The following is a 23,028-nucleotide window of genomic DNA, read 5'->3' as shown; positions in this document are numbered from 1 at the left end:
ACCTTGTCAAACAACAATAGGCTATAGGATGTTTTACATCCAAAATGGCACCTATCCATTGGAATGTAAAGACAGCTGCCTTCAAAGCATGGCCTCCATCGGCCCGGTTCTTTTCGCATGGAAAGCAATAAGTGACGTTACCGCAGCAGAGGCGACGACGCTGCAATTACTACCATAAGAAAATAGAAGGAAAAAAAGGCCAGCACACAGCGAGCACGTAACATCACCTCTGGTTTGACAGAAAAGCTATGCCATCGCTTATAGCACTAAATAATGAACACACCAGATGAGATTTGCAGATTTACTGGATGTGGGAGAGGCGAGCCCTTCCTTCATTGACGACCACGAGAGGCTAAACCCAGCTGCTGCCAGAAGACAACATCAGAGCTAACGACGCGTTGTTTACTCACCTTTGAGAACAAGTGTGTCTGGCATTCGCGTCCATGAGAGAAAATAATGTCTCAAATTCTCCGGCTCTGCCAGACGATAACGTCACCGGCCGGCATAGACCTGGAGCTCGCAGGAGGGGTAGACTCCGGAGCCTTAAGTATGAACCGCGCACCTGCTACTCGACGCTCTCTTTGCCGAACGGGGTGAAAACGCGCATAGATGTTGCCGCTCAGTGGAAGCTGCTCCCTCCTCCTTCTCCGCCTCCTCCTCCCCTCGTCGCGGGTCACTGGGGCTCGGTGCTGCCGAGCTAGAATAGAGCCATCCGGACGACATCTACCGACGACGCGGAGAAACGAGTGGTAGCGGCGGCACTTGAATGCACGTCTTGCTCTTCTCGCGTTCTGCACTTGTTGCGACTAGCCAAAATAATAAAGCGCTTAAGCACGCGACTTAAAGCACGTACAGCTTTGTTATTATCATGAGCGATAAGAGCGTCTATTCAACGTGGAAAATGGATTGTGCTATTTTTCATCACGTCAGGTTTTGTTTTATGACCCAATCGACCGGTAGTCTCTTCGTGTACGTAGTCATGGCAACGCTCGTTTTTATCACGCCTAGAGGACAAAGGTAGAACTATGATGTGCAGGACTGTATCAATATCGTGGGTAGAGCATCGCGTTCAACAACCAGCTCCAAATCTATACGTGTGCACACCGACAAACAAATTTATATATGTATTTAATATATTGATCAATAGATAAATATATGCTTTTTTACAAGCTAAAACAACCATTAAATCTATTTTAATGCTTAACCTTCACCCTCACACCACCTGAGGTGTGCACTATTCCACTGAGAGCCACCAGCTCAACGGAGGCAGTCAGGGGTCAGGTGTCACTCATCACAAAGAAGAGCAGGGATCAAACCAGCAACCCCACCCCCCTCCCCCCATGGGTGCCAGACAATCTGCCTCTGTTGCTCTACCTCCTGAGCCATGTTAGCACATTCCATGTAAATCAAGCATTTCATGGGCTGCTAAAACACTCATGGTGCACTAGCACCTCCCCTACCACAATGTCTTGCATTAGAGGGTCACACTGGCCTCTATCAGCAGCAGGTCTACCATAAGCTCAGGCCTGTGCACCCTATAAATACAACCACTCTGTGGCTGTAAACTTTCATACCTCAATATTCCACAGTAAAACACCAGCACCAGCTGATGGATCTGTCAAAGAAAATACCTCTTTATCTCAGCTGTGCCAGTCTTAATCAGCGTCCACTGTTTAGAGGAGGGAGTTTAATATTTTGGTCAGGTTCCAGCCTCTTCGTTGCGAATGGTGGAAAGTCTCACTATTCAGTTATTCATCAGTCTCTTTTTAAGCGACAGTGAATTCAGATTCATGTCATAAGGAGCAGGAAGGTGTCAGGCATCTGCCTCTGTTGCTCTACCTCCTGAGCCATGTTAGCACATTCCATGTAAATCAAGCATTTCATGGGCTGCTAAAACACTCATGGTGCACTAGCACCTCCCCTACCACAATGTCTTGCATTAGAGGGTCACACTGGCCTCTATCAGCAGCAGGTCTACCATAAGCTCAGGCCTGTGCACCCTATAAATACAACCACTCTGTGGCTGTAGACTTTCATACCTCAATAGTCCACAGTAAAACACCAGCACCAGCTGATGGATCTGTCAAAGAAAATACCTCTTTATCTCAGCTGTGCCAGTCTTAATCAGCGTCCACTGTTTAGAGGAGGGAGTTTAATATTTTGGTCAGGTTCCAGCCTCTTCGTTGCGAATGGTGGAAAGTCTCACTATTCAGTTATTCATCAGTCTCTTTTTAAGCGACAGTGAATTCAGATTCATGTCATAAGGAGCAGGAAGGTGTCAGGCATCCGGGTTCCAAGTTATTGGAACCCAGAACCCAGAACACTATCCTGTCCCCTAAATGGATAAGATCTACGATTACATCAAATATTGAAAGTACAGTACATGGAGAATAAAACCTTTCCCCTTCAAACATAATTCACTATCCCATTCAAGCAGGTTCAGCGTAGCTGCATATATGAAAAGTTATTAAAAAGAGAATCCATGATCAACTGCCCAGAAGTTTGATGATCAATACAATGTGTATCCCTGTAATAGAGATCCATTACCGAATTCCTCTCTTCATCTGCAAGTCAGCAGACATTATTTCCTTGATTAACTGGCGCCAGCTGTCACAGGCTACCCTGATACATTCACATTTCACATCATCATTGCTCATAGCATTGATTTACGGCACGGTGATTGATCAACTTGGAGTAGGACAGACCAAGGTATTCCGTCATTGACTTGCCATCCTTAATTTAATTGTCCTATCACCTAACAGCCCCAGTGAGCAAAGGTCCTGCCTAGAGCCGGAGGTCTGGAGACAGTCAGGTCCCTGGCCCATCTGGGTTAGTCTATTGTGATGGTAGTGTATCCACATGAAGAGAAACCGGCCAGGGAGAAACTGATGTGGACAGTTAGCACAATAGAGATCAGAGGGGTGAGTCAAAACCAAAACACACCTTGCTATGGAGAGAGGATTGGATTTTTTTGTTTGTTTGTGTCCTCTGATGACACAATGTGCGAGTATATAGTCACACAAACACACACACACACACACACACACACACACACACACACACACTTTGAAAAAATTGCCTTTTCCTGTGTTATCTAGGGAAGAAAAGATTGCTTTGCGAAACAGCAAATACACTTTTCTCTTTTTTCCCTATAGAGCATATCAATACCACAGATAAAGTCGACAGCTACTGGCTGTTCAGCACCATTCAATACAGATACAAAGACATTTCTCTTTTCTCTTGTCACTTTAAAATATGCAACACTATTAGAGATAGCGGCTCTGTTATATAACGCTGGCTGATGATGTGTCTGTCACAAGTAATTAGGATTGCTCAACTCAAGGATGAGATAGTTAATTATAGAGATTGTAACGAGCAAATGATCCAAGACTAAGTTATGAGCGTCTGTGTCAATTTCCAATAGCAGTAAGATAATACAATGAAGTGATGCATATGAGAATGTGACCTTGGTTTTATCTCAACAGACCCCAAACATATTCCATTTGAAGTCCAGGGTTTGTGATCATGACCAGACACCAATGCATGCCAACATCCAAGTGATTGGATTCCATACCAATACGTTGATAGGTGCCCCCGATCATTTCAAGCCGTTATATAGAGCTATTCCTAAAACACTTCTTCCATGACATCTAACCCACAACTAACCCACCCCAGGACCATGCATCCTTCTCATACCACAACCAAAGATCACGGCATCACATACCTCTGCAAATGTCCTTATGGAGGCATGGCAGAAGAAGCAGGCCTGGCTCACGCATGTGTATTTCAAACACGATAACTGATAGGGACAGTCTCCCCAGTGTGCCTTATTATATCCTCCCCCCCAACTTGATTCAGCCTCACCTCTGCTTTATGTCGAGACACCATGCTTCCCTGTGTGACAGTTAAGAGGCCTGATAAGTGTGGTGGTGGTGGTGCTGCTGCTGGTGGTTTAGGGGGACGCTGCAGTGTCTGCCCTTTGGGGTGGCAAGAGTCATGACGGATGGACCATGTGGTGGGTTGGTGACGAGGGGTAAAGGTGAGACTGAGGGCGAGTCGAGAAAAACAGCAAGGCGATGAGGAGGCAAGATAGTGAGACTGTAAGGGTAAAGACGGAAGAGCAGAATCGAGGCACGCTATAGAGGAAAAAGTGGGAACAGTGTGTGTAAGGCCTAGTTCATGAAATATGAATAAACTGAGCATTTTATGGCTTTAGGGCTTTAGCAGGTGATAGCACAATGGAAGTGATTATGAGGCACAATTTGCAAACTGATGGGAGATTTTGCTTCATAAGCATCAGAGAGTCTTTCAAATCATTTTCAGTTGGTTGAATCTGAGGGCAATCTGTACCTAAACTTGTATCCTACCATGTGTACATAAAATATTGACCAGGTACATAACTATTAATACATATTCATTGATGTATACAAAGTCAAGAGAAAGAGCCAAAGTATTGCGTTATGTATGTGGTCCGAATATTCCCTTTTAGCAAGACAAGAGGCTATACATCCACCAGGAAAGTTATGATTCTTTAACTTTGCTATGCGCCGTTGTTTATATCTTTATTGACTGCAAAACCTCTGTCAAATAAATTCCCCATACATTTTACTGAATACCCATTGCCTAATTTCATAATTTATTTATCTTTCTCTCCTCACACAAACACCCACACATAAACGAACATATATATACACACACACACACACACACAAACAATTACATTTAGAATCCTACCGTGCACAACAACAATGCCATGAGTCACCTAATTTACATGTGGACGTTTCATAAAGAGTCTTTCAGTAAGAACTATTACAAATCGGCTCTTCAGTCCTGTGCCTATTGGAAAACCAATAAATCCCTTTCACCAATCTGCAGCTTTTTCTCAGGCCAGTAATTAAGTAATGGTTCAATTAATCCTATCAAACCTGCATTGCCAAGTAGAGCAGCAGGCCTGTTCTACACAAGCCAATAGGAAAGAGATGAATAAGGGTCACACACAATGGAATGGTATCTGATGTTATCCGTAGCCTCTGGTCCCACTTAAGATATTAACATTCAAACTATGTGCAAATCTTTTGAGTGTGTCTTTAGTTCATGATTCTCTGCATATCGGAGGAACAGATTCAAGTAGAGTTGGCAGGTTATATGGGTAGAAGGTTTTATTTTATAGTCTTAACTGTGATCTGTTCCTGGCATACAACAAAAATAAGCACATTTATTTGTATCACTGATAACAATAATGCTTAATTATTATGCTTAAATTATGCTTATTTTTTCCCTAACCATCAAAAATACACGCAATTTCAGAGTACTGGAGAGACAAAGTGTTGCAACAACTTTGTATCACAGCATCTGAAACAGCCATTGTGCATGAGATTGCTTAGTGTGTTATTAAAGCAATCTGCTTAGCCTAATGGTTTGGGCTGAGGAATGTCGTTCTGGAGCGTTCTTCCTTCTTTGGTCAACGCTCAGCAGGGGCAGCGAGATGAGACACAAGATCTATTGGACCACATAATGCAGGGAAGTATTTGTGCTAAACCAGACAGGATCCATCAAATCAGGGAAGAAAAACTGAAATGGGGCGGTAAAGGGACTAATAAATGTCACTCATACTGTATTCTTAGACTTCCGTTGACATGTCTTAGGTTGGGTTTATTTGCTTAAGAATGTTGTACTTGAGTCAAGTTATGTCACGTTACTGAATGAAGTAAAGTCGAGAGAGGATAGAGAGACTCTCTTTAAAATAATTTGTTTTACTTATACTAACATTTGTTATTCTTAAAGCATGTTTTCCATTGTGGTACCACCTTTCGGTTTCCTCAATGGAATTATTGCAAATCCTCCAGTCTGCAGCCTGCATTCCACTACAGGCCCAATAGGAAAGCTCTGTGTGATGACGCAGTTTTGTAAGGATGGGATATACATATTTAAAACATCCATTTGACAATATAATTTAAAATAAGAACATTCTTCCAAATATCAAAACCTTTCAAAAGTTAGTGTCAGCAAACTTGTTTTCAACCCAATTAATTCATGATATTTTATTTACTTATTACAGCAAGGCATTAGTCCTATGAGACACCTAAGGTTATCTCTTTCAGTGCAAGCAGTCAATGAACATAGTTAGCTAGCTTATACCTCAGCTAACCTCTTATACTGTATTACAAATATCCTCAAATAAGCTTCTGACTTTGTTTACCAAAATAACTGGTGAAAGTAGGTAGCAGCGACTATCTCTGACAGACTAAATCAGTTGACAGTGACAGAGCCAGGCTATAGTTAAGCTTGGCATGCTGCACTCCCTTCCATGTGCTTCGTCTGGGGCTGGACATCTGTAATCTGCCTGCGATAAGGCCAATTGCCATGCAGCTTCAAGCCTGTGCTCGATGCCCAGAACTCAGCCCTACTCACAAGAAGGTCTGCCAAGACCTCCTGAGAGGGCCAAGAACCACTCAGCACACACAGAAGCACACACAAACAAGGGTACATTAATGCACCCGCTCACATGCACACTCACATGCACACACACACACACACACACACACACACACACACACACACACACACACACACACACACACACACACACAGCTGTCCCTGGCGAAAGCGAGAGGAAGCAATCAATGAACACAGGGGCCTTATGTGTTAAAGAGGTTGATGAATGCTTTGGCTAATAACCGGTCTATCTCTGTATCTATTTATGTTGGCATCTATCTATCAAGCATTGGGTTTGTCTTCCTTTTTTTAAGGCCCCTCTTTTGATGTCCGTGATTCATAAGTCATATTTTTCCATCACGATTACTTTAAAGGCCCTGTAACACAAGCAATATGTATTTGTTGTAAAAAGTGTTAGGTAGATCTATATTCCAAAAGCCATCACTGATTAAGTATTTGGTCCAGAACATGGGTCTCCAAGTCCCCTCTGCAGTGATCAGGATTTCAGTGTTGACTGACCAGGAGTGGCTTACAAAACCTCACACGGAAACCACACAGAGTTGAAGAATAGTTAGAAGAAAAGCGAGCTGCCAGGAAATAGAGACAGGAGTGCTAACTGTAAAAACACACAGGAACTCAGCCTCAACAACAACGCTTACAGTGCTTTCAACCGTCTGTGATATTAAACGCGTCCCAGCAGTACACGTACACGTACACGTACACACACACACACACACACACACACACACACACACACACACACACACACACACGCACACACACACACACACCATTCTGCACAAAGGTGGGGTGAAGCCCAGTGGATGATGCAGCCTGCAGAATGCTGTTCAATATTGATGTCCTCACATCCAGTGTCTCAGCATAGTAAGAGAGGAGCAGAGTCAGCAGCACCTAGCATTATGGCTGGGTAAAAATATCGATTCATCAATGCACTGCAATTTATTTGTTCTCGATTCAATTTCGATTCAGATTTTTTTTTAATCGATTATTTCGATGAAAAAAACAAAACATACTCAGTCATGTAATCTAGAAGCGAGTATGTCTAAATGTACATGCCCTTTTACATTTGTCCATGCAATGATTATTACTTTTATGCTGCAAGTTTAGCTCAGGAACAATACTATACAATGGTGTATTCCATTTTTGCTAGTTAAAGCACAATGAAATGGTTAATTCATTTTGAAATGGTTAATTCTAAATAATATTTAGGCATTTTTGTCATCTGCACGTATTATTGAATAGATATCGAAGCAATTGGATCAATATCAAATCGAATTGAATCGATATCGAATCGAATCGAGACCTAAAGAATCTAATAGAATTGAATTGTGAGGTACCTGGCAATACCCAGCCCTACCAAGCACGCTCTGCCCGGCGATTAGAAAGTCCCAATCAATTTCAACCAATGAAATACTACTATTACGAGAGAGTTATTGCCCATTTATAAGGGAATTTAAAAATCCAGATGAATTAAATGGGGACGAACATGAAAGAACGAGAAACTATGCTGCGAAACAGATGAATACAAAATGAGCTGTATTTCTTCTTCACTGTCGAACAGACACAAGGGCTTCATGTGTGTAGCCAGTGGCGGTTCTAGGCCATTTCATCTAGGGGGGCCAGGCTGGGGTCAGTTGATCTGTTCGTGGGGCCATGAAGCCATGTTGAGTACCATGCAATGGTTCTTTGGCCGTCGCTTTTTAGAATATAGGATAATTTATTTCATATGTGTTTAGCAATGTTTATCCTTCTGTTTTTACATGTTAGAATAAAATTTTACTTTAACATAGGGTACATCTTTAAGCAAAGAACATTGCAATTGAAATTAAATTGCATTTTAATTTCCTCCGGTTTGTTTCTTAATGCCATGTTGATTGTAACTATTATGAAATAAGGTTAGATATTTCTTAGCTGCAAAGAACATCAATGTGCCAATATAAGTCTGTGTATCATCCTTTTCCAAATAATATTCACTAATAATTATTTTGAACTTCACATTTAGGAGAGCCACGGAAGGGGCCAAGGTTTAACTTAATCGGGCCGTGCATCCCCCTGCCCCAGAAGCGGCAGTGTTTGTGGCATGAGTCCGCTGGTTCACTCTCATCATCCATCCCTTTACTGCCACTACACCACCAGTGTATTGCTGAACACACCACATGTCAGTGTGCATGTAGCCTACTGGCTGCCCCAAGCGACAGAGCTATAGTGAATCTGACCTCTAAACATCATTGGTCAGCATCATGAGGAGAAGGGGCGGGGGAGGGTCTACTGCAGCGCCTCCTGCAGTGGTTAGACAGGGAACATACTGTAACATGCCTAGTCACGACTGCTGCTATGGTACACGCAAGACAGGCCCCCACCCCCTGTCCTTCTTTTATTTGAATGAACATTGGTTTATATCATGTATTAAAGAAGGATCTTTTATTCTCAGAGAAACTATTAAGAAGCATAAATGATAGTACAACACATGACAACATATATGGGTTTGCAGGCACACTCACACACACACACACACACACACACACACACACACACACACACACACACACACACACAGTTGGGTTGGGGCAAACTCAACATTTGATTTGTTCTAGGGGCTTTCAAATCAAACAGTGTACAGTGTACCCTCTTTTTACAAGAACAATTTTGTATTGTATGTAGTTTTTTCAGTTTCAGTTTCAAGGTTTCCCAGTAATACGAGTAACATATCACTTAACACACACACACACATACACACACACACACACACACACACACACACACACACATTCAATCAAACAGCCACTGCTGCCACCCTCACTTATCCCTTTGAATGATTACATTTAATCATGTACCCGCAACACACACATCCACATGCAACATCACACACAATGAGAGTAAGTGCAACAGCAATGCCCCTGACAGTATGCCTGAACCTGTATGCCTATCTCTTAAATCATGTTACCTTACTCCTCTCCTCTGCTGTGTGTGTGTGTATTGAGCGTGCGCGCGCCTGTGTGTGTGTGTCTGTGTGGGGGAAAGTGTTTGCGTGTGTGCGTGATGTTCCTTTTCTGGAGGACATACATTCATCTTTTGGTCCTGCCAGCAAAATACCTCTTGGCTGTGTACTCATCACCTAATGCCACTGCTTAAGTTTGTTGCAGTCAATTAAACAAACTTAAACTGTATGTTTTGGTTGCATTGCATTGCATGAACCTATTGCGCTGCTGTTGTGCCAAGTCTAACGTGTGAACTTGACATCCCTTAATGAATGAGAGGACTTTGTTCACTAATGCACTAAGTCCTAAGGACTTTTGCCCAAAGTCCTTAGGGCATCTGGCGCCCGGTAAGCCAGATGCCCTAAACTGGCCCTGGCTTACCGTTGGCTAAACCAATCAGGTGGTCTGAATAATGAACCAAAAAGTATTCAGAAGTTGTGACTCCATTAAAGTTTACAGTAGGCCTACCCAGAGATGGGACAAAGTCACTGTTTGGCAAGTCCCAAGTCTTAGCAGTCAAGTCCGAGTCAAGTCCCAAGTCAAGACAGGGGAAGGCAAGTCGAGTCCAAGTCAAAGTCACACCAAAGCCAAGTCGAGTCCAAGTCCAAGTCCCAAACTTTTTCAAGTCTTGAACAAGTCACCATGTATTTTTATTTAATAATGTCATCATTAGGCTATTGATCATAATTTCAACATATCACTCTAATGTACAGTCATTTCTTATCAATAGTTATATGTTCATTGTTTCTGTCTTCAAATGTGTTATGATATGCGCATGCGCCGAAATCTTAAGTTTTTAAAAGTAGCCCAATAGGGTGGGAAAACCACCCAATCTGGCAACACTGCCTGGACGTCATCAAAACGTAGGCCAATAGGTCGGTAAAAAACGCCCAATCTGGCAACACTGCTGAAAGTCCTCACCTCCAGCGTCAACGTAAATCAATGAGGCCAACTGAAACGAAGCCAATATGAAACTTTAACTGTGATTCTGAAGAAAGCATAAATTATATCGAAATTCAGTTTAGATATTTTTGAAGATACGAGTGTGTAGATTTGTTATATTTTTTGAACGAAGGTAAATGGTTGAACAATGATTTAGTTACGATGTCTTAAGTGTCAGAGGCTGGCCAGACGGCTTCAATGGGACCAACTCAAAACGCAGCTGATATGAAACTAAAACTGTTATTCTGAATAAAGTATAAACGATATCGAAATTTCGTTTTGATATTATTGAAGTGTAGATTTGTCTTCGCTCGCTGTTTTTTTTTTCATCTTCACGGAAGTGAATGCGTCTTGGGCGTCTAGCCCTTTAGGCGGGAAATAGGTTAGATATCTAAAACAATAAATGTTTTTGACTCAAGACATGTCGAGTCATTACAAGTCAAAGACGCAAAGTCCGAGTCAAGTCTCAAGTCAATAGCAGTCAAGTCTAAGTCGAGTCGCAAGTCATGCGTAATTTTGTCAAGTCGAGTCTGAAGTCATCAAAATCATGACTCGAGTCTGACTCGAGTCCAAGTCATGTGACTCGCGTCCAAATCTCTGGGCCTACCAGTATTCACGTATATGTTATGTAGTCAAAAAAAAGCCATGAGACATCCTCTACAAATAATAGTAATCATAATAACCTAGTAATAACATCTTGATAGAGAGTACATCCACAACAACATCCTTTGATCAATGCTTGTTTTGGAGTTGGTTGAGTTAATACAAAGGGTTGGTTAGAGGTAAGACAAAATAATAACAATTATAATAATCACTGCCAGATCCAAGCGAGTGAATGTCATGAATTCCCACCATGCACATTTTTTTTATTTTATTTAGACTGGCATGGAATGATAAGATGCTATTTTATAAAACACTGAAGGGAAATTGAGGTAATTTGGTACAATGTTTGTTTTCCTGTGCTTTCAACATGACTGCATTAGTCACTGTGTTTATAGACATGGTATCACGTCTGTACATCTCTTGCTATAATCATGTTCCATGGAAATGGCCAATAGTGCACCTATTTTTTTTTGTTGCACAAAGCCTTTTCCAAAACAAGCTATAACAATTAAAAAGGGAAGAAAGGCCACCATGATGGCGAAGTTCGACTTCAAGTTCGTTTCATACTGAATACCTTACTTCCAAGTCCCTGAAACATAGTTAAAAAATGTAGGACTATGCGTTACGTTGTATTTTGCTGCTCTCTAGTGGTTGAATATGTTTGTGTAGCTATAGCCATAGAAATGTGTTGAAACGTTCAGTCAGAGCAGGTTCAGTTAAGTAACTAAGTAATTGGATTACATGAATAGTAATAGAATATACCAATGCGACAATAATCGACAAAGCAGTGGTTATATCGGGTTCTAGACAGGCTGTGGTTCTACATTAACTTATTTCATATTTCAACAAGTTGTGAGCGAGTGGGTGAGTTATGGATAGGCTGGCTCGCTCAGCCTGGGAGGGGCTGGACATAGAAGTAGAGCTGGAAATAGCGCTGGAGCTGGACTAGGTCATACACCATTCTGAAGTCAGCTCTGCAGCGAGCAGCTCTTGTGTCTAATTGTAACTGCCTGTGTAAGTGATTCCCCCTTTGATCAAATGGAGTATGACAGTAACCGGTTAGTTACTATGTTAAAGCTGCATCGTAGGCCTACATAAAACGTGACACGCAATCTGAATCTGGTTATATATAGTGTCTTTATTCACCAACCTGCAACAGCTACGCGCTACTGCATGTGGCTGTAGACAAATGTAGTGCTTGCGAGCTGAATTTAAAGTCGAAAAGGTTTCACTAACGTATCTAAATTCCTCAAACCCAGCCTTGTACACACAGGTAACCGTCTGTATGGCTCGTCTCCAGATCCTCAGATAAATTTCGTTTCCTGAATAGAAGGGAGTACGGAAGTCTACTGGAGGTGGCTCCCACAACAAACAACATTAAACACAAATAAGGTAATTACAAATTTGCTTGTTCATTTAACCGATACGAGTAGGCTTAATGCTCATGCTTTCGCCAAAACATGTCTGTTCCTGCAACAGCGGAGGCTGCAGTTTCAGGACTGCACTCCTGTTAACGCATTTCTATGACCCTTTGCGTTTAAGACTGACTCAAGTGATCTCCCGTGGTTTAATAGTCTAACCAGGGGTTTTCAAAGTATGAGAGTGAGCCCCCCCTCAGAGAACAAATTTCAGCTGAGCCCCCCCCCCAATTTTTTTTTTCTAAATCCCTGTTTTGAAAGATCTTTTAATTATTTTACACATTTTAAACATCTGATCAACATCCAAGCATGTTTTTGCTTAACGTTTTTGAAATACATTTGAACATGTTAATCTGTAAACTGCCAGTTAAGACTCCTTTTTAGCTCACCTCAACTTTAGTGGGAGCAATGAGATTGCGGAGCTGTGTTCGAAATCGTTCCCCATCACGGATATAGTGCACTATATAGGGTGCTCACCATTTTGTAGTGGTGTTCGAATTCTCCGTGGTAAATTCCACACACTATAAAGTAGACTTAAAATACCCAAAATTTGAGTGAACATACGATGTTCCCTACATGTTACTCCCGTATACCACAGTGCAATGCAGTCGTGTTTTTCCGGAGGAGAAGAAGCTGAATAATAACGAAAACGTATACACTTAATGATGGAGTCTCCGGCTTTAGTTTAGAAATGTCAACAATTTATTTGGGATTTAACATAGAAAATATAACATTCAAAATCAATAAAAAAAAAACTTGATCAAGGAAATGTAACATTCAACATCAATACAACCTCCAGCTTTCCTCGTGGGTGCCCGGTTTGTTTACATGATGTGGGCGCATCTGTCTGCGTCACACAAATACCCGGCGCATTCACTGACCTAAATGACGTTTAGAAATGTTAGCGTAGTGTCCGAATTCTCGTTTGTTCGTTCCCCATACAGTGCACTATATCATAAACACTATATAGGGAATAGTGAGTGAGTGAATAGGAAACGATTTCGAACACAACGCGTCTTCGCTGTGAAGACGCAATGTGTCTGTGTTTTTTTTTCTCACGTCGCGCCCCCCCTGAAGAACTCTGGCGCCCCCCAGGGGAGGTGCGCCTCACAGTTTGAAAACCACTGGTCTAATCGTTTTAGTATTGTGGTTGTACCAACGATGTTTTTTTAAATTAAATTTACACATGGCTCATCTGTCAAAATAGGTATTAGGTATAGTCTGAAATTTAATCTGAAGTATCTGCAAATAAAACACATGTGAATTATAGAGGGATACATTGTGTAGCAAATACTTGGTTCCCCTTTAACCTTTTTAAGGAAAGAGGAAACTTCTAAATAACCGCAAAAAATGACTAAATTACCGGTAGACTAGATTATATAATCCTTAATTAATCCCACCAGGGACATGTGCAGGGTTACATCAGCAAAAGGGTATAGTGCAACGGCAGGTAAAACAGCAAGATATATATTAAAAAAATAGCAGATACAGTACAAAGTAAGATACAATAAATGAGTTAACAGTCTCAATGGTTGAGCTCACATTATTGCACATAGGGAATATTGATATTGCACAGTATAATATATATTGATATTACACATGAGTGTAGCAGTCAGCAGTGTCGGTTGAAAAGTTTTGAAAGCAGCTGGAAGGAAGGGCCTGCTGGATCCCTCCCTGTCGTGCTGCAGTGGGCATACTGCACTGTGCAGGAATATCTTGTCCATCAGGGAAGATAGCTTTGTCATCCTTCCCCTGTCTCCACCCACCTCCAATGGGTCCAGGCAGCCTCCCAGAGGTGATCTGAGGTATGCAAAATAAATGTTGGCAGGTGAATCTGTGAATTACAGATGCATTTGAAAGGCTTGGCTTATGAAAAGTGCTTTATAGACGCAATACATTATCATCATTATGCTTCATTATTATATGATTTATTATTTTAGACTTTTTCATTGAGGGCGTTGCAAATTATATGTTTAGGTTAAGTTCTACATTGATATTACTTAATTTGGCTGGTTAGATGATTAATTTGTGGTATTATTAGTTTGAGATGGTTAATTCATGAGGTTCGATATGGTTAAGTTTAGGTATTAGGTACGTGTTACTTACGTGTTGTGCTTCATTATGTTTTACACGTTATTCTTGAGTTACTCATGAGTCATGAGTTATCCATCAAAGGAAAACTATACTCGCGTCCCGAAGTCACGATGAACTAGGGTCCTAGAACAGCGGTCCTGAAACTGCAGCCTCTATTGCAGGAACATACTACGTACGAATTTAAACTTGATAACTTGACAATGAGTTTCTACAAGTTGAATATACGTAGAATGATAGAATTCAGAATTGACATCTGTCCTATTCCAAAATAACGATGTCATCCTAAAACATAAATTATCTTCCTATTGTACTCTCTTATTAGATTGCTACTATTGAAAGTCGTGTTTTCACTCTCTCGCCCACAGTAATTCATTCAACCCTCCTCCAGCACAATGCCTCTCCCACACAGGCACACCCGTCTCCTCTGCTGGCTCGCCCTCTTCGCTCACCTCACCGCCACCAACCACGGCCGGGCGGCCTTGGACCCAAAGAAGACCGCCTGCGTTGTGCGGGGCGTCTCGGCCGACTGCAGCCACATGAGCCTGAGCGAGATCCCCCAGGACCTTCCCCAGAACATCACGCGCCTGGACGTGTCCCACAACAGACTGACCGGCCTACCCGGCACCAACCTGTCCCGGTACGCCGGGCTCCTCGACCTGGACGTCACCTCCAATAGCCTCACCAAGCTGGACCCCAGCCTGTGTCGGACACTGTCGCGGCTGCGCACGCTGAACCTGGAGCACAACGAAGTGCACGTGCTGCGGGATCAGGACCTGAGCGGCTGCGTCCAGCTCACCGTGTTGAAAATGGCGAGCAACAGGCTGGCGTTGAAGGCCAAGTCGCCCGACCCGTTTGCCGCCCTCGAGGTAATGAGGTGCACAACCTCGTTGTTTTTTTTGGGCCTTCAGAAGGTTTTGGACGTTTGGATCGCGCGATCATAGCAAGGGAAGGGTGAGGCCACTGTGGGAGGATTGGAGCATTCCCCTTAAATCAATGAGCCGATGGAAATTGTTGATATACATGCATTACATGGTTAAAAAACATGCATGAACACAGGCCAATAATAAAAACGTGTGCTCTTATGTTATTATACCGTTGCTTATAGGTATTATATAGCTGCTTGTTTCCTTATTCTTCATGCATTGTACTAAATCTCTAGTCATTATTTAACAACACAGGAGCGTCGCATCTTCATCTTCCTGAATGGGCCTGGTGAGACTGCTAAGTAACAAGTAATTTGTAAGCAGGTTTCACAGTGTGCACCACACTGCAAATAAGATCGGTAAACACAAGGGGTTGGCATGAATGCAAGAAAAACTAGCAGTTCAACAAATTGCTGCAGACTAAGGGGAAAATAAAAACAATGGTAATACAGAATGAAATGTTTTTTTTTTTTTTCTTCCTCCAATCCATATACCATCCCTTTATAGTATGATGATGATAATGGTGGTACAAGTAATAGATGACAATGTCCCTTTGAAGCCTATGTCTCTATAAACCCCGTCATGTGTCTCTGTTTGCATAATTCACAGAACCTGATGACTCTCGATGTATCCAAAAACATGCTTTCGACGGCCAAGCTGGGATCTAAACCCCAGCTCCCTCGTCTCGTGGCACTGACATTGTCACATAATGCGATTTCTACCCTGAAGAAAGAGGACTTCTACTTCCTCAGTCGCACACCGTCGCTGCGTGTTCTTAACTTGTCATATCTGCCTCTTAAAAAGGTAATGAAAAAAACAGGAAATTATAATGTCACTGTTCCTTATCATGGTATCAGTGGATCTTTGTTAACTTTGTGTTCACACTGTGGTAATTCGTTTTTTTCTTTACTTACAGTTTGAGGATGGATGCTTCCAACAAATTGCTAATATATCTGTTTTGAAAATGGATGGATGTAATTTGGCATTTCAGATCACTAAACTTTGCACAGAGCTATCAGACACAGCTATTCAGATCCTGTCTCTTCAAGATGCAACCCTTGTCAAACTCACCAACATGACATTTAAAGGCCTACATAAAACCAATCTGACTATTTTGGACCTTTCAAGTAATAAAATGGGTGCAATTGAAAAAGGGGCATTTCAATGGCTGCCAACACTAAAAACTCTCCATTTGGAAAACAATAACTTCAAGCACCTGACCAAGGATACCTTCGTGGGGCTTGAAAGTTTGAAAGAACTCAACTTAAGACAGGCTTTGGTGAAAAGTCAAACATCCTCCACATCAATCATTGACGATTACACCTTTAGCCCATTGGTTGCACTGGAGACCCTCATACTGGAGCACACCGCGATTCGCTCAATCACAGAAAACACGTTCACAGGTTTGACAAGTCTTCAGTACTTTTACATTGGCTGGTGCAGTTGCACATCCCTCAAGTCCCTCACCGAAAAGACCTTTGTGTCACTCGCAGCATCCCCACTCAGGTTGGTTAACCTGACGGGCACTGCCATAACCAGGATCGGCAACAGCTCCTTCTCTGCCTTTCCAAACCTCACCACTCTTTTGTTGGACTTTAATTTCATCAGACAAACTCTCCAAGGGACAGAGTTTGAAGGGTTGGGTCAGCTTGAAGAACTCTTCTTCTCCAACAACCGCCAGAATGTTGAACTGAGGTCCTTGTCTTTTGTCCAGCTTCCTAAGCTGAGGCTTCTGACACTGGGCAGAACCTTGACCGGCAGCTTGGACCTGGTTCCATCTCCGTTTGCTTCCCTGAAGAACCTCAAATTTCTCGACCTCAGCAACAACAACATTGCCAACATCAATGCACGCATGCTAGAGGGTCTTGTAAACCTAATGGTACTCAAGATGCAGCACAATAACTTGGCGCGTGTGTGGAAAAGTGCCAATGTCGGGGGGCCGGTGTTATTCCTCAAAGACCTGGGGAACCTAACCGTCCTAAACATGGAGTACAATGGATTGGATGAGATCCCTACGGATGCACTCAAAGGGTTAAAGAAGCTTAAAGAGATGAGGTTCACAGGCAACCTCCTTAACAACCTCAAGGACTCGGTCTTCGATGACTTGCTATCGTTGCAGACGTTGAGTATCCAGAAAAATCTGATTACATCTGTGAGGCCCCAGGTGTTCAAACCAGCCATGGAGAACCTCACTCTACTGGACATTGGCAGGAACCCATTTGACTGCACCTGCGAGAGCATCCTGTGGTTCGTGACATGGTTGAACACGACAAAGGCCAGCGTGACGGGAGGCAAGGACCAGTTCACGTGCAACACTCCGCTTGCCTACTTCAACCGCTCGGTCATGGACTTTGACTTGCTGTCCTGCAAAGACTCCACTCCCTTCCAGGCACTGTACATACTCAGCAGCACCATTGTCATCGCAGTGATGTTAGGCGCACTTTTGGTTCGCTTTCACGGTTGGAGGATTCAGTTCTATTGGAATGTCCTGATCAACCGTACGTTGGGTTTCAGCGATGCCAAAGTTGAGGAAGGAAGGGAGTTTGAATTCGACGCGTATGTGATACACGCCGATGAAGACCAGAAATGGGTGGAGCGTAGTTTACTTCCTCTGGAAACTGACAAATATGTGTTTTGCATGGAGGGTCGTGATTTTCTGCCCGGCACATCCCGCATTGAAGCCATCGTGGATAACATGAGAAGATCACGAAAGTATTTGTTTGTTGTCACGGAGAGTCTCCTCAATGATCATTGGTGTAGAGGGTAAATATTTTGTTCCGTTATTAAATGATCATACTTTTTTTGTCATATAGCAGATACATTAACCCCAAGTAACAGTTACAACTAGCAGTGAATTTAAATATATTAAATAAATTAGCAGGTTAACTAAATATGTTTTATACATGTTGTAATGAGTGAGTAATGGACCAATAGTGTGGAAAACAAGGGGACGGAAGGTGAAAGATAGAGTTTATTGGTTCCATCTTAAATCCAAGAAATGTTGAAAACGTTTGCACCACCATGCTTTTGACATGTTGACATGTTCGTCAACATGTGTCCCTGTCTTTCCATTCGTTCTCTCGGTCACCCTAACATGATTCTTGTTCCCCTAACGGTTTTCCGTTCATGGCGTCCAGATTCAAGGCCCACCACGCTCTTCACCGGGTGATGGAGGAGAGGCGGGACGCTGTGATCCTGGTCTTTCTGCAGGACATCAACGACTACAGGCTGTCCCGCTCCCTGTTCCTGCGCAGGGGCATGCTGCGGCTGCGCTGCCTCCTCTACTGGCCCGTCCACAAGGAGAGGATCCCGGCCTTCCACGAGAAGCTGCACATCGCACTAGGGACGACCAACACGCCGAAGCCCTGAGAACGACAACTGCAGTTGTTGTTTTCTTTGAGAAGGGAAGATGAAGGGATTAATGAGGGATCGTCCCCAGTGAAGAGCTTGGTTATTGTCAAAGATGGTTTTTACAACACTTTGGAAATTATAGCTCAAGAAAGAAAATCCCAGCGGATTGAAATTATCTGTGTAATATTTAATAAATGCAATGCTTTGTGCTCCTAGTATTCAATATATTCAATTATCTTGTTCTTAACCACCACCCAGGCCTCGCTGTGTTGCTTCACCCTCCCTACTACTACTGCTACTACTACTCCCTCGATGGAACCAATGCAGCGCGTTCTTTTGTAACCTGAACTGTGCCATACAGCGCACCAGCGTTTGTTATTGCACTAGCCCATGTCAATATGATTCACGCCATTCCAAAGGCAAGGTCTCTCCTTTACCCAAGATGATGTTTATAATGTGTTTACTTCTTTAATACAGATATGAGGTTGTGTAATCTTTTTTTTTTTAGGTCACATCATTATCTGTAATTATAGCCTTAATCTAATAATCTAAACAAGATTGTTTAGATTTATCGTTTGATCCCTTTTCCTGTTGGTTATTTCTCTCATTGTTACTATTACTATACTGTACTGTGGCAGCATGTCTCATGCCATTTAATTCATAAAAAATATGATAAATTTGCAATGGTATTTGCTGTTTTTCCACAAATATTTGTTATATGTATACATTGTTAAGTCAGAGGGTATATTCACTGGCTGACTATTTTCATCAGGCATAATGCAAAAGTTATGTGTTTAATTAATGTAACACATTACAAGAGGATCTACAGGTCATGAAGAGGGGAAATGCATGTCATGAGAACTTCCAGTTCTCCTCTTGTGTGCGTTGGGACATCATGGGGAGGTTCATAAGCAGAACTACACCTTGTGGGACATATTCAGATCAGGCCACATGCTCCACCCTTAGTTAATTTCTCTACTTTGTGATCATTTGTGAATACTGTTTTATATTGTTATAGAAACATTTAGGTCCTTTATTCCCTGATAATACTTTGTGCCCCTTCTTAATATTTAGACATTAGACTTAGTTTCTCTACTTTTTGATAATTTGGGAATACTTTTTTACATTGTTATTTATGTACTTTATTCCCTGATATTACTTTGTGCCTTTTCAATATTAAAGGTGTCGTTCCCCGAGAAACCATATAGTGCTGTTCCTTTTGAAATACGAGAGGTCACTCGGAGCTGCATATGCATGCTACACATGAAAAGATTCTTCTACCTCGATTGCCTGCGTTACCAAATGAAAGAAAATAGACGCATAAACGAGTGAATCAGAAAAGCCTCACCAACTGACGTCAATTGGAGAATAAGTATTTATTGCCTCGCCCACCTTGGCTTGCGACGGCCCACGGGAAGACAGTATTTAGTTTGTGCATGTGATATTTGTGGCGATAACAAATCAACGTTGCATCTCTTGGCCAAGAAAGAAGAGTTGAGGAAGAAATGGATGGATTGGACATTACCGTGGCACGTCGGTACCCCGGCGGCCGGTGTGGAGGCGAGACATTTGCATGTCGTGAGTAAGATCCAAAATCATGTCGTTCCTCCCCGCCCACCTCCTCCACCACACTAGAACAGCATGAAGCAGGAGCACCAGAGCATTTTTTTCACCAAAACCGACTCACAGGGCATTCATTGCTACTATTGACCACCGCAAACTTATTTTCACCAGGGTGGATGTACACCAGCAGATAATTTCAGACCAGCAGCCATGTAAACACACTAGAACGCAGAGAGACATCACATGAGACTTGATCACAAACTTTTAACATTGTTATTATTTCAACATTTATATTTTTGTATTTCTTGTTTGTTTTGGTGTTGTGAGTGTGTGTGTTTGATTATACGTATGTGATTAGATAAGTATGTGTTTATGTTTATACGAGACTCGTATACGTTGACTACCAAGTTATCTAGGCTATACTAAGTAATAGGAATCCCTGTTGCCTCTCTTATTGTACCTTTGTTTTATTCTTGACACAGGTTGTCTCTTGGCTCTATTGCAATAATTCTGGATGGACTCAATGGTCTGCTGCTGCTACTCTGTTCTGTATTAATAGATTAAAAAATACAGATGAAAACATGATTGGACATGCAAATATACTAGGTTGACAGTTGTAAGACTCCCTATTTCTTTGCTTACCCATTTGTCGTCCTGAAACTGATTCTCTCCCTGATGGAGATGCTCTTGACCCTGACAAAGATGCTTTTGACTCTGTTGCACTGATTCTGGATGGACTCCTTAGTCTGCTGCTGCTCCTTTCTGCATTAATAGATGAAGAAATACAGATGAAAACATCATTAGTGATTAGATGTTCAGATCAGATATACTAAGTGAACTGTTAGGACTTCCCACAGCTCCTCTTACCTCTTTGTTGTGACACAGGTTGTCCCTCTGACACAGATGCTCTGTGTCACTGATTCTGGATGTACTCCTTGGCCTGCTGCTTCTGGTGAACCTTTTTTGGTCATAAAGGTTGCAATGGCTGCCTGTTTTTGTTTGCTTGATAGCACAACTTGATTTGTTTTTGTTTTTGCTTGAATTTCCAATGCGTTTTTCCCCTTCATATTTTACGGAGATTTTCGCCGGACACAAAACTCATGTGGCTGAAAAATGGCCTCCCTGGGTCGGCCGTACCCATTCAAACTCTGAAAGTTTCGCCCAGTCAGGATTGATTTTTTCGTACTGGTGGCTTGCATGTATTATTTGCTTCCTCTCCTTCCTCGTCAGTCTCTCCTCCCATTGCAAATGAAGACGCAGCGCTTGGCTCCACTCCCACTGAGTGACTTTCCTCAACTTTAATATGTTTATGTTTGTGTTCCCGCTCTGTCTGAGGAGCGCAAAAATGGGGGCGCGTGCCTGGGACGTCACGGTCACGTACGCATAGACGGGAAGAGAACGGGGACAATTTTAAGAGCCATAGAAGCACAGGAACCGTATTAGACTACAGAACGAAAGTAATCAAATGAGGTTTTGGCATTTGCCCCCCAAAAAACGGGACAAATTGTGTCCCGGGAGAGATTTCTTTTTTCCCGGGACAGCTGGTGAAAAAAGAGAACAATTAAGGGAAAAAACGGGACGGGTGGCAACACTATTTATGACTCTTTTGTGAGACTTTTTGGAGACTGCTCAATACTGGAGTTTATATAATAAAATACAGAATCATTCTGACATCTAGTGGTTTATATAATGAGCTGCAACCTGACTGGAAAGTAATGTCTGATGTTGTGATTGCTTTACGTGAATATGTATCACTTATAACCAGAGATGGGATAAAGTCACTGTTTGGCAAGTCCCAAGTAAGTCCCAAGTCTTAGCAGTCAAGTCCGAGTCGAGTCCCAAGTCAAGACAGGGAAAGGCAAGTCGAGTCCAAGTCAAAGTCACACCAAAGCCATGTCGAGTCCAAGTCCCAAACTTTTTCAAGTCCTGAACAAGTCACCATGTATTTTTACTTAATAATGTCATTATTAGGCTATTGATCATAATTTCAACATTACACTCTAATGTACAGTGTAATTTCTTATCAATACAGTTATGATATGTTCATTGTTTCTGTCTTCAAAAGTGTTATAATGCGCATGTGCCGAAATCTTATGTTGTCTCAGAGGAGAAGTGAGAATGGACGGTGGGTTTGAATTGTATAAGTAGGCTACGGAATGCACCACTGTGACCCTAAAGTTAGTTAAGCTGTGCCTTGACAAGTGTGGCATATAAACTATGTATGGATGTCTGAAAGGACTGCTTGAGTGGATGTCAGTTACAGTATGCCACAACTTTCCTTAAGGAAATTGTCCTTACCACCCGCCTGTGTCTTCAGTAGTAGAAGCTGAAGTAGTAGTAGTAGTAGCTGATGTAGTAGTAGTAGTTGAAGTAGTAGTAGTAGTCGCTAAAGTAGTAGTAGTAGTAGTAGTAGTAGTAGTAGTAGATGAAGTAGTAGTCGTAGTAGCGGAAGTAGTAGTAGTAATAGCTGAAGTAGTAGTAGTAGCTGAATTTGTAGTACTAATGGTAGTAGTAGTAATGGTAGTAATGGTATTCTCTTTAAACCATAAGCAAAATCTCCCCCTGTTCTTCACCTAACATATCACCCAGCAGCCAACATTTATAAATGACAAAGTATAGAACTGGACGGTTGCTAGTTCAAGGGCGTAGATTTACGTGGGGACCAGGGGACGTGCCCCAACCAATATTCAGGTTGAAACG

General features: G+C 42.2%; 2 protein-coding genes and 1 long non-coding RNA gene across 7 annotated transcripts in view; 1 reads left to right on the top strand and 2 right to left on the bottom strand.

The window, feature by feature from the left end:
• The window catches only part of sorbs2a (sorbin and SH3 domain containing 2a), a 47,238-nt gene extending 46,643 nt beyond the window's left edge, over positions 1 to 595 (bottom strand). The window contains exon 1 of the mRNA XM_079730344.1: positions 411 to 595. The gene's annotated coding sequence lies outside the window, so the exon portion shown is untranslated. The remainder of the gene's footprint in view (positions 1 to 410) is intronic.
• An 11,321-nt stretch (positions 596 to 11,916) lies between these two features.
• On the top strand, positions 11,917 to 19,965 carry tlr3 (toll-like receptor 3). Of its 5 annotated transcripts, none has more exons than XM_079758574.1 (6): positions 11,917 to 11,993; positions 12,239 to 12,371; positions 14,880 to 15,357; positions 16,024 to 16,218; positions 16,331 to 18,177; positions 18,552 to 19,965. In XM_079758574.1, exons 3-6 carry the CDS (start codon positions 14,884 to 14,886, stop codon positions 18,781 to 18,783), a joined length of 2,748 nt encoding a protein of 915 aa, XP_079614700.1. In that variant the 5' UTR covers positions 11,917 to 11,993; positions 12,239 to 12,371; positions 14,880 to 14,883; the 3' UTR covers positions 18,784 to 19,965. The 5 variants fall into 5 exon arrangements, with proteins under 5 accessions (XP_079614700.1, XP_079614699.1, XP_079614701.1 ...); XM_079758573.1 differs by having other exon boundaries at positions 14,857 to 15,357; XM_079758575.1 differs by having other exon boundaries at positions 11,920 to 11,993; positions 12,253 to 12,371; positions 14,857 to 15,357.
• LOC307091778 lies at positions 18,678 to 21,651 on the bottom strand. The gene is made up of 4 exons (XR_013812758.1): positions 21,196 to 21,651; positions 20,971 to 21,090; positions 20,291 to 20,875; positions 18,678 to 18,808 (listed from the first exon to the last, which is right to left on the bottom strand). It is a non-coding gene; the product is annotated as an uncharacterized lncRNA (long non-coding RNA).
• Positions 21,652 to 23,028: the final 1,377 nt, after the last annotated feature.

This window comes from Pollachius pollachius, assembly GCF_949987615.1.
Source record: "Pollachius pollachius genome assembly, chromosome: 2".
In the NCBI taxonomy this organism is placed as follows: domain Eukaryota; kingdom Metazoa; phylum Chordata; class Actinopteri; order Gadiformes; family Gadidae; genus Pollachius; species Pollachius pollachius.
The sequence above is the reverse complement of the archived record's forward strand: the minus strand, read 5'-3'. Positions and strand labels throughout refer to the sequence as shown.

Bases quoted from the DNA above. Each gene is read 5' to 3' on its own strand.
- tlr3 (XM_079758574.1), top strand. From the start codon at position 14,884: ATGCCTCTCCCACACAGGCACACCCGTCTCCTCTGCTGGCTCGCCCTC. The intron at 16,219-16,330 runs GTAATGAAAAAA...CTTTACTTACAG, and splicing joins CATATCTGCCTCTTAAAAAG to TTTGAGGATGGATGCTTCCA. The intron at 18,178-18,551 runs GTAAATATTTTG...CATGGCGTCCAG, and splicing joins AATGATCATTGGTGTAGAGG to ATTCAAGGCCCACCACGCTC.